Raw genomic sequence first — 12,255 nt, forward strand, 5'->3', positions numbered from 1 at the left:
TCCACTGAGCTATACCAGCCAGGGCGTAAGTAGTATATTTTTTAAGTGATAATATATAATTGTTTGTTGCTGGTGTTTAAAACTGCAATTTATCCATTTTTGTATATAGACTTTTTTCCAACAACCTTGCTAAACTTTCTCACTAGTCAAAACCACTTGTCTATAGGATTTTTAACGTTCTAACTGGACAGTTACTTCTGCTGCAGATAATGGCCACTTCCCTTTTTTGAATTTATATTGTCTTTGTTTTTTTCTGGCCCCACTCAGCTTACGAGAAGAAGCTGTGAGGTGGGCATGGTTTGCCTTTACTTTGATTTTAAAGGAATTTAAAGGATTTTCCACTGTTTTATCATAAAGAAAGATGTTTCTTGTAGATTTGGTGGATCTCAGGAAAAGGAAATTCCTTCCTGTTTCTAGTTTGCTAATTTTTTAAATTTAATTATTAACAGGTATCACAATTTATCAGATTGTGTATGCATCTCTGAAGGTAATTGGTTTGTTCTCCTGACCTCTTAAAGCAGGGAATGTGCCTGCTAAACGCTAAGCCACCTTCGCATCCCACAATGAGTAACCTTGGTCCTGACTTCTCGTTTTTAATACAGTGCTGGCTTTAGTGTGCCCGTAATTTGTGCATGGAGGAGTTTGCATCTGCACTTGAGAGAGAGGTGGGCTCGTGACTTCCCTTGGCCATCTTGCTCTTGGCTGGTGTTGGAGCTGAGTGCACTCCGTTGATGGAAGGAGCTCTGGAGGGCGCCTTCTCTGTCTTTTCCGCACCGGCACGGCGCTTTTATGAAAGCGTAATGATCTGTTCCTTGAAACGTTGTCAGAATTCCTCCATAAAACCACCCAGAGTCTGTTATTTTCTCTGTGGGAACATTTTTTAAGTGACTGATTCCTTAACAGTCAGGAGTTTTGGGGCCTTCTTTTCTAATTAAGTAAGCTTTGCTAAATTGTAATTTTCTAGAAGTTTACCCTCTGAATCCAAGTTTTCAAGTTTATTGGCATAAAGTTATTTATAGCATTCTTTTATCCCTCAAATCCTGCTCAACGTGTGGTTATGTGCTTTTGTGCTTTTCATTCCTAATACCATTCTTTCATTTTTTTTTCTCTATTAATCTTGGTAGAAATTTGTCTGCTTTCTTGGTATTTTCATCAAACTAATGTTAACTTTGTTTATCCTTTCTGTTTTGTTTGTTTTAGTTCATTAGTTTCTGTATTATTATTCCCTCCTTCTTCTTTTTCTGTTTTCTCTCTCCCCAATTTATTAAGGCGGACACTTGGCTAATTAAGTTTGTCCTAACATGTGCATTCAGATCTTTATACATGAGTTTACATTTGCAATGCTGAGCTTTAGCTGCATTCCACAACTTTCATACAGAATATTAGTAACGTAGCTAATTTCCGTTGTCACTTTGTCTTTGACTGACTACTGGTTAGAAGAAGTGTAGTTCAAAAGTTTTAAGCCTTTGCAAGGGAGTTAGTTGTCTTCCTACAATTGATATTGAATTAGTCTGACTGTTAACTGATTCTTTGCAATGTGTTGGTATTTATTTTATGGTTTCGTGTGTCATGACTATTTGGAAATGTTTTATTTGTTCTTAAGTACCCTGTATATTTTCTAATCGGTCTGAATTTTCATACAAATCTCTTAAGTCAGTGTTAAATTGTATCATTTAGATTTTTGCTACATAACCAATTTGCTTGGCCAGCAGTAGCTGACGGCTGAACATCTTCCTCCAGGATCGATCACAGCTCTATCATTTCTCCCCTCCTAGCTTTTTTAATTAGGAGGGCTGTTTGGGGCAGGTTTCGGTTCACAGAGAGTGCAGGAGAAGGTGCCGAGACGTCCTGTGTGCCGCCTGCCCCACACCTGTGCGCCTGCCCCTCACCTGCGCGCCTCCCCGTTACCCACGTCTCGCACCCAGGTGGCGCCTCGGTCACCTCTGCAGCGCTGACCTCTCCTGTCCTCGGCGCCCGCAGCCCGTCATTCCTGCCACGGTCCCCGCCCCTGGGGCGCCAGAGCAGGCGCGGGTGACCCTCGAACCACACGGGTGTGCAGCGCGTGGGTCACTTACGTGCACTGGTCACACAGACCTGTGCGGTGCTGTCAGTGCGCTTCCTCTTCCTCGGGTCTTCATGGCATCTCCTTGCCTCCGGCTCCCTGTGACGTGAGAATGTAGTGCCCCGTACATGTAACACAACATGCGTGCTGACTGTTTACTGTGTTACTCCTGGCAAGGCTCCTGGGCAACAGTAAGCCGTTTAGTGGCTGGGGTTTGGGGGGGGTTAAAAGTTGTACGAGGCCGTTGACTGGGGTCGCTGCCCCTGCCCCGTGTTGTCAGAGAGCCAGCTGTGCTTTCGCCGCCCGGGACTGGGAGGTCCTCCCACCCGTTCTGCTCTGTGTGGTTTGAGGATACTTACGTGCATAAACATACAGAGTACTTGCATCTTCCTGGTGCACCTCTGATCGTCTTGAGTTTCACGGCGCTTTGTCTCAGAGGGTGTTTTTCAAGAATGATTTTGCAGCCTGAACTACGTCACCACCAGACACAGTCGCTGTGTCTCTGAGACAGCCTGCACCTCTTGTGCAGCTCTGCCCGAGAGTCCCCACCGGAAGGCTGCTCCGGTTGCCCGGGTGTGGGTTACATAACAGATAATAGAAACGAGCACTGTTTTATGTGTCTTATTTTATGTCGTTGTGTCTGGTAATGTGTGACGTGGGCCCGCAGCTGCCCATACTTGACAGAAGCTGAGCCGGACGGCTGGGGGATGCGCCCGGGTTCGCACAGTAACAACACAGGGGTGTCTGGTGGTTCCCGCCAGTGACGGGTCAGGAGGTCGCGTAGTTCCACGTCAGAATCCCCTTCACGGTCGTCAGACTTGCTGACATCAGTATTACAACATTGTGGGTGTTGCCTTTTTTCAGTGCTTGCTGCTTAAACATTCCTTGACATGGTAGGAAATGGCTATTCTTCTCATACAGCATGTCTCACGGAGCCACAGACCCATTTCTACGGTGGTATTTTTAGGAAAATTCTAGCACTCTCATTTCAGAACTGTTCTGTGCTGCATCATTATAAGATTTAGTCTGTTGCCTTCATGTGTGAAAGTCAGCCCAAGGCTACAGCCTCTTAAGATCTATTTCCAAGGAGCCACGGAGCCTTGTAATAAATCTTCCCCTGTCATTCTCTTCCAGGAGACGAGAATGAGGATTGAAGGTAAAAATTACAGTGTGACGAGAACTAGATTAGTTTTGGCAAGTTTGACTTGTTTTGAAACTTTTCTAATTTTCCGTTTTAATGCCTCTCAATTAAGTCTAGACAAGAGCTTTGAACTAGGAGGCAGAGGCAGGCCCGACCTCGGCCCCAGCGGCACACTCAGGTGGGCCGGATCAGTCGCCAGCTCCTCTGCCCCTTTCGATACAATTCAAGTTTCAGAAATTAAAAATGAACGCCTTCATACTTCCCTCAGAAATCTTAGTCGGTCAAATTTAATAATGTGCACAAACTGTGAACATGGTATTACTGGAATTTTTAGTGAAAAAATGGAACCTGAACCTCTTTCACACATTAAAGTGTTCGGTGTCGAACCCTGTAAAACGCAAAGCACTCTGCGCCTTCCAGCCGTTGGGGGGGAGTTCGTGAGAATGTGGAAGCATCTCTAAAGGTTCCTCGGTGTCATGTCATCTTAGTTTGTTAGAACACCACACCGAGAGTCAGGTTAGTGAAAAGTAACATTATCTCCCACGGGTTTAGCTGTGAGAGTGCCTAGAACAGTGCCTTCTGCCGGGAGTTTGTTGAATGAATGGATGAGTAATTGCTTGGCACTTCTTGCTCATATTGAGATTTACCACTTGCGTACCTTAGCGTTTAACTTCCTTTGGAATATGTGAATGTGAATTATATATGCTCCTCAGACCCTCATTCACTGTTTGTCGACGGCCTGCGTAAGCCTCAGAGGCAGCAAAGGTCACGAATGAGCTCACCGCAATGAAGGTTGCACGCGGGGCCGCCGTGTAGCTAGCGTAGCTAGCACGGTGGGAGCCCTCGGCCGGCGCGGAGGGGCGGGTGGCACGGATCTCCATCCTTTCTTCCGGGGGCCTGCAGGGGGTGCAGTAGCGAAACGTGTCTTTTTTTTTCTTCTCAGTGGTAATTTTAAGAAAGTAAGAAGGTCTCCTAGAATACAAGCTCCTTGGGAACTGGGAATTTTTTCCTCTGTTTTGCTCATTGACACGTCAGCTGTGCCTGTCACATAATTGGCAGTCGGCGAATGTTTGTTGGGTGAACTGTCCTTTGACCGAAACCCACTGGTACCCACAGACGTCGGCCTGACAGCAGCCAGACAGACCGCCGCATCTCGCCGCTGCTGCCCTGCGGCTTTCCTCGTGGAGACCCGGATCGGTGCCCGATTCCGGCGGCCGGGGCAGCCACCCTCTGCAGAGCTTTCCCGCCTGGGTGTCCTGTGGGAGCTAAAGCCGGACGATCGGCGTTAGTGATGGGGCTGAATGTCGGGGGCGTGGGAAGCTGGAGAGGGCCCTGCCCCCCAGCCCACTCCAGGGAAGAGACGGATGAAACCCCAGCCCCTCCTGAGCTCACGATAGCGCCGAGTTCCTCATCCTGTGTTATCTCGTCAGCGAACATACTTCAAAGTTGTTAGTTGTAAACCACAATGAAATTCTACTCTTTTCTCACTTGATGTTGTTCTCAGCTTCCCTGCCTCATAGGCAGCGTAGTGCAAGGACTTACTAGTGAAGCAGCTCACTGACGTGCGTGTCCTTTTGTCTGTCCAGGCGATGCCCAGAAACATGGTGTCCCGCCTCTGCGAGTCCAAGAAGGTCTGTGCCGCAGCCGACATGCAGCTCCAGGTATGTGTGCACCTTTGTTCCGCAGTTTTCCGGGCCCTTTGCAAAACACGCATGTAACTGTAAATTCTTGCCAAAGCTGCACCTTTATTATAATAATTATGCTTCTAAGACATCTTTCATCTGAGTTCAAAGAACTTGACCAAAATTGACTCATTTGATCCTCACACGGTCCTTACACAGTAGATGTGAAATTAGGTTATTTTCTGTGTGCAGTCTGGAAAATCAAAGCTTGGAAAAGTTACATCATTTTTTCTAAATCGTACATTTTAGCAATGGAATTATCTATTATTCATTTTGTATCTTCTTTAAAATGTTGTTTTTTTAGATGTGAGGTTCCAGAGGAATGACTGTTAGTTTTCGGTGACATTCGGACCCAGTTTCCTGGGTCTCCAGAGAGACCCAGAGAGGCCCGGAGCACAGGGTGTCGGGGCCGCGCCGCACCCGGCCTTGCGTCGGGTGCGCCTCCTGAGCTGGCGCGGCGGTCTCACGCTCCCTGCCTCGGACCCCGAGGGTCCCGTGGCCCACGCACCTGTCTTTCATCTCAAGCATCTCCAAATCGTCACTTCCCAGTGACCCAGTTACCTGTTCAGAGGAGTGGCCACTCTTTAACTTCTTTATAGATTTATAGAACTCGGTCCCTAGAAAGCAGCGAATGAGCTCTGTTTTCGTGGTGTCTTAAAATACCTTCCAGTGAAGAAAACGCCTATCGCAGACGGACAAAATCGCGCTTTACATTTGATGTACGTTACTTACTATCTGTTTACATCAATGTAATTAAAAATGGATTTCTGAATTGTTTGAAAAAGTTAGCATTACTCGGAAAAAGTCTTTTGCTGATCATTTTAGTAGAAGTCTTCATTTAAAAGCCTTTTATTTTGAACAGTTGTTTCAATGATATACTTTTAAACTGGCAAACCGACCTTTCCCTCCTCCTGCTCTCCAGACAGAGTAACCCCCTGAGAGAAGGGAGAGAGGGAGAGGGAAAAAGAGACGGGGGTGGGGGGGGAGAGAGAGAGAGAGAGAGAGAGAGAGAGAGATTGTATCTCGTCTCCTGCCCCAGGAGTCCCTTGTACGGAGACCAGCAAGGGTGGAAGGAAATGAATTGTTTCAGATTTCTAAGGGGCATAAGCAGTGTTTTAATGTTTGGGAGCGATTTTTTTTTCTTTCTGCAGTGCATTGTTTTGCAAATAGGCTCTTATTTTTCTGTGGCCCTAAGGGTCATTCATGGTCCCAGGCATCCGTGACCCCCTGACTCAGCAAAGAGGCTCATCCCTTTAGAGTTGTTTTATCAGCAAGTGAGCATGAAATACAGGCATTTATTTTACTTTGCTCTGTTTTCATAATTTAAAAATAGAAGTCTTCCATACTTATGCCTTTGTGTGTGTGTGAAAGGTATAATCAAAAGAAGGAAACTCTTGAATTTTTATTTGTTTATAGATTGTGGGAAAAGAATACCTACCTCAGTTGAGGTTGGAGTTTAAGAGTTTTAATTTATTCTGTTAGAATACAGACAAGTATGAGTAATTTTGGCTCCTCTGATTGCTTTATGCATTGTTATTCATTATAGAATATAGAATTGAAAGAGCTATATTTAGCTATATGTTTAGATTACAAGGTAGAGTAAAGCAATATTTATATTTAGGAAATGTCTGTATTTTTCTAGGGAAGGTTTAAACTTGACTTTATAATTTAGAACCATAATTCTATATCTAGATGAAGCCAGAAGCTAGAAGTCATTTAAATTTTTTCTTTTATCCAAACTAATCCTCATTTCTTTCAAGTCAACAGCTGCACATTCTCTGCAAATTCCATTTTTGAGTCAGAAAGATACATATCAGAACCAGAATTGCATATCAGAATTTTTCCTTTAAAATAAAGCATTTCCTACTCTCTTATTTCAGGTGATTCCAAATAGTGCTCATAGCCAACTCAAAAAGCATTTTATTTTTACTTTAGATTTTATGCAAAATTTAGTTTTCAGAGCTCTATACCTGTATTTTTCCAACCATAAGACACACCTAGGTTTTAGAGGAAAATAGAAAAGAAGATTTTGAAGCAAAAGTTGTGGTAAAATATTTAATAACATAAATAACATAATATTTCATCAGTGTAAAAGTAAGCAGAACTCAGCAGCAGCATTAACAACCATTATTCCTCCCGAATTTGGGGGGGTGTATCTTACAGTCCGAAACATGCTGTAAGCAGCAGATTTCCCGTTTAAACTTCTGCTAGTGGCTTCTTCTCCCGGTCTGTTTCCATGGCCTGCGTTCTCTGCTCAGAAGTGAGCGGTCCCTCCCTCCCGGTCACTTACCCAGGCCAGCGCCGCCCCTGCGCAGCAGCTGCCGCCCGGAGCTCCTGGCACCAGGCGTGGGGCTGGCTGGGCCCTGGCTGCGGACTGCCCGGCAGCTGCACCAGAATGTTCCGTGCCATCTGTCTTCTCCAGACACAGGGAGCTGCTCCTTTGTCCACCCTCCTCCGCCTTGCGCTCTTCTCCCACCCCTCCTCCCAGAGCTGGGATTCTGGCCGGGTCGTCTCTCTCCTGCGAGCCTTACGGGGTTCCAGGAACAAACCAGACAGGATTTGGTGGGTTCTGGGCTCACGGCGGCAACTGTGTTTTTTTTTATATTTCCAACCGTATTTGTTGCCTGTGGAGAGAGAGGCAGAATTTCAGTTTTGTAGTCACAAATTTAACTTGCTACGTTATTATATGTAAAGAGTACTTACAGATAAGATTTAAAATTCTTTAATATCTTTAATCGCGAAAGGCTGAGAGCTTTCCTTTTCATCATTGACATGGTCTCAAGTGTTGAACAGAAGCACCTCTGAAGCCACACGTATCTATCTGTGTCCGGGATGTTTTCAGCCACGATGTAAAGCCACGGCTCTGGACCCCTGGGGCCCCTCCAGGGGAGCCCGTGGAGGTGTAGGGTGGGCAGCCCCACACAGGCGTCCTCCTGCGTCTCTGTCCTCCTCCAGGTCTTCTACGCCGCGCTGGACCAGACCTACCACGGGCGGCACCCGCTGAGCAGCTCCACCACGGCCCTGCTGCAGGAGGCCCAGGAGCGGCTCTACGGCTTGCCCTACGTCCCCAACACCGTGAGTGCCGCGCTTCCACCCCGGACCCTGCTGCGCGCCGCCGCTGGGCAGTTCTGACGCTGTGCCCGTCGGGGCGGGTCGGGGCGGGTGGGCCCCGGCGGCCTGGCACTCCCGTCGAGGGCTCGCACGGGACAAGTGCCCGAAACGGCCCTGCCCCTCAGCCACTCCAGCCGCGCGTTCGCACGTGCCTGTCCTCTTGCTGGAGGCACTTGTCCGGCTTTCCTGAGCGGCAGGGGTGGCAGAGGGCTGGTGTCAGTGTGAGCTCGGTTCCATTCCTTTCCGTGCGAGGTGACGTGGTTGTCAGCCCCGAATCACTCCGCCCCAAAGAGAGCCGGTGTTCACTGAGCACCCGATTCGCATCGGCGGTCGCAGTGCATGTTTCGCACATGGTCTCTCGGCGCCCTGTCAGTACAGAAGGCAGGACAGAAGCGCCCTAGTATTGCTGCCATTTGTTGAATACTAGGTGCCAGACTCTAACCGCTGTGTAAAAAAATAATCCAATTCAACTCTCAAATCAGCCCGTAAATGAGATAATAGCCCCGCACCCGGGGCTCAGATTGCGGCTCATCCGCACTGGATGTCTTGCCCGAGACCATGTTGCTGGCATGTGATGGTGTAGGACATCCAGTGCAGCCTCCACCGCCACGCTCTCCCGGTGCGCCGGGGGCCTGTGAAGAAGCTGGTGTGGTGGGCGGGCGTGGGCAGGGGTGGGCAGCAAGGTAACAGGCTTCCGCACGTTGCTTGGGGCTCCCGTTTGTGAGTGGCAGCAGCCCAGCCTGTGTTGGTTCAGGCGGACATGCGAGTGCATCGCGTCTCCTCAGTGGAAGGGCAGGCATGCACCTGGTTTCAGCCGGGCTGGGTCTAGTTGGTGCTCACAGAGTGCTGTCAGGGGTGTTCCTCTTCCTTTCCTCGTCTCAGCTCTGCTCCCTGGGTGGCGTGGCAGTTGTGCCGGAGGGTCCAGGGTGACCCCCTGACTCAGCCAGTGTCATAGAAGAAGGGGTGCACTCAAAGCCGTCTGTCCGCTGTCAAATGCCCAGCAAGTGACTTTCCACTTCTTCCAGTGCTGGGCGCCGGCACGTGTGCTAAGAGGATACATGAACCAGTGACCTCTAAGTGTCCTTGATCTTCAGGCCCTGGCACTCAGCCCTGCATGGGAGCCGTTCCTGTGCACCAGACGTGTGGCACCCAGGGCAGCTGACCCCCACAGCACTCTCGCCGGCAGTTGCTGACTGTCTCGAAAGCCTAGCCCTCCCAGATGTGTGCTGCTGACCGCACTCCGTGCCTCTCCTTGACCTTCCGTGTGATTCACCGTTCTGATGACGTGTGCCGTGAGGCTCTGGATTGTCTGTGTTAGTGGACGTTGGTAGTAAGAATAAGCTAACTATTCGTTTGTGGAATAAATCATAATGGTTGCCTAGATTTTAATATAATAGCGTTTCCTGTTTAGAGAACATCTCATGGTTCTCATGCTTTTGTGCTCATGCGTTTTTGTGCTTTGTGGTTTTCTCTGCTTCTCTGCTTACTTTGACATGGGTGTGACTTCTAAAGCAATCATTAATGGACATAAAGGGACAATTCTGTAGTAATAAAATAAAAGTAGGGGATTTTAGTACCCACTCACATTAATGGGGATAGATCAACCAGAGAGAAAATTAATAAGGAAATAATGGCCTTAAATGTCATATTAGACCACATCAACTTAATAGACTTTTTTAGAACATTTCATTCAAAAACTTCCAAGTACATATTTTTTCACATGCATGTGGAATATTTTCTAGTGTAGATTATATATTAGGACACAAAAGAAGCTCAATAAATCCAAGAATATTGCAGTCATATTATCATCTTTTCCAGCCACAATGGCATGAAACTAGAAATCAGCTACAGGAAGAACACTGGCAAAAAAATTCATGGAGACTAAATAGCATGCCACTAAACAACCAATAGATCAAACAGAAACTCAGAAGCTATCTTGAAACAAATTAAAATGAAGATACAACTTTTCAAAATTTATGGAATGCTACATGAGCAGTTTTGTGAGGGAAATTCACAGGCAGACCTCAGGAAACAAGGAAAGTCCCAAATAAACAATCTAACCCTGTGCCTAAAGGAACTAGAAAGAGTAGAGCAAACAAACCCCAAAATAAACAGAGGGAAGGAAATAGTGAAGATCAAAGTGGAAACAAATGAAATAGAAACTTTAAAAAACAATAGAGGACATTAATAAAACTAAGAACTGGTCTTTGACTAGATAAACATATTGTCAGAACTTCAGCCAAACTCACTGAGAAAAAAAGAGAGTGACTAAATGAGTAAAACTGTAAATGAAGGAGAAGTTGTAACTGATAGCACAGAACTGCAAAGAATCATCGAAGAATACTCCTGACAATTCTATGCCAACAAATGTGACTATCTGGAAGAAAGGGATGAATTTCTAGAAGCATATAAACTTCCAAAACTGGATCAGGAAGAAATAGAAATTCTAAACAGACTGATTACTAGCAATAAAACTGAAGTGGTAATTGAAAACTCCCAACAAATTGAAGTCCGGATGACTTCACAGGTGAATTCTGCCAAACATTCGAAGAAGAATTAATGCCTGTCCTTCTTAAACTATTTCAAAATATTGAAGAGGAGGGATACTCCTAAACTCATTCTGCAAAACCTGGATTACCCTGACACCAAAACCAAACAAAGAAATTGAAAAAAAAAATGTACAGGCCAATATCATTGATGAACACAGATACAGAAATTCTCGACCCAGTATTAGCAGATCAGGTCTAACAACGCAGTAAGAAGATCACACACGTGACCTGGTGGAATTCACCCGGGGGTGCACGGATGGCGCGGCATCTGTAAATCCGTGTGAGACACACAGCAACAAAAAATAAGGATGACACCTGATGATCACCTCAGGACCTCCAGAAATTGCATTTGTCAAGATCCAGCATCCTTCCATGATTTAAAAAAATCTCAACAAAGTGGATCTAAAAGTAACATATCTCAACAAATTAAGGTTATTTGTGAGAACCTCTCCCCCGCCGCTCATATACTCAATGGTGAGAAGCTGAAAGCTTTGTCTCTAAGATCAGGAACAAGACAAGGATGCCCACTCTCACCACACTTACTCAACATAGCATTAGAAGTGCTAGCCACAGCAGTGAGAGAAGAAAAAGAAATAAATGGCATCCACATTGGAAAGGAAGAACTCTTATTATTTCCAGATGACATGACACTATGTATGGAAAACCCTAAAGACTCCACCAAACACTGTTTTAGAACTAATAAATGATTTCAGTCATGGTGCAGGTTTCAGAACCAATGTACAGAAATCGGTTGTATTCCAATAATGAACAACCAGACAGAGAATTAAGAAAACAATCCTATTTATAATTGCCTCAAAAAGCATGCAGTGCCTAGGAAAAAATTTAACAAAAGAGGTAAGAAAGACCTGTAGTGTGAAAATTATAAGACAGTGAAGAAGTTGAAGACGATACAAACAAATGAAAGGGTACACCTTGGTCTTTGATCGGAAGAATTGATATTGTTAAAATATCCTTACTTTCTAATGCAGTATACAGGTTAAATGCAATCCCTGTTAAAATACCAGTGTCGTTCTTCTCGGAATTAGAACAACGAACATTAAAATTTACAGGAACCACCGCAGGCCCCAGCCAGCTAAAGAAACCTTAGAAAGGAACCAAGCGGGAGGTATCACGCGTGCTCCCTGACATGCAGGTCGGCGGGGTAGAGCTGAGAGCCCAGACACGAACGCACACGTGGTCGGTGAACGCACGAGGAGGAGGCGAGGCTGGACGGCGGGGCTCAGACAGCCTCTTCAGTGTGTGGGACTGGGGAAACCATACAGATCCGTGCAAGAAAGTGAATTTGGACCACTTTCTCACACCACATACAAAAATAAACTCAAAACCAGAAACCGTAATGCCACTGGACGAAGACACGGGCAGTAAATCCTTTGACATGGACATTGCTGTTGGCGGTGTCTTTTCGGGTGTGTCTGCTTGGACAAGGGCAACGAAAGCAAAAATGAACAAATGGAACTAACTCAAACTAAGAGATTTGCACAGCAAAGGAAACCGTCAACAAAATGGAAAGATAACCTACTAAATTTGGCAAGATATTCACAAAGGATACATCCGATAAGGGGCTAATATCCAGTGGCATATTAAGGAACTCAGCTAATAAGGAACTCATACAACATAACTCCCAACCCCCCCCCCAAAAAAATCCAGTTAAAAGATGAGCGGCAGATGTGAATAGACATTCCTCCAAAG

General features: G+C 46.0%; 1 protein-coding gene across 2 annotated transcripts in view; it reads left to right on the forward strand.

Moving 5' to 3' along the window:
• Positions 1–12,255, forward strand: part of LOC123818903 (mitochondrial intermediate peptidase) — an 86,440-nt gene that overhangs the window by 43,616 nt on the left and 30,569 nt on the right. For both annotated transcript variants that reach the window (XM_045839240.1, XM_045839241.1), the window contains exons 15-16: positions 4,790–4,864; positions 7,841–7,960. In XM_045839240.1, coding sequence (XP_045695196.1) covers positions 4,790–4,864; positions 7,841–7,960 — 195 coding nt within the window. The remainder of the gene's footprint in view (positions 1–4,789; positions 4,865–7,840; positions 7,961–12,255) is intronic.

Source organism: Phyllostomus hastatus, unplaced genomic scaffold (assembly GCF_019186645.2).
Source record: "Phyllostomus hastatus isolate PE091 unplaced genomic scaffold, TTU_PhHast_1.1 phas_contig_29, whole genome shotgun sequence".
Classification (NCBI taxonomy): Eukaryota; Metazoa; Chordata; class Mammalia; order Chiroptera; family Phyllostomidae; genus Phyllostomus; species Phyllostomus hastatus.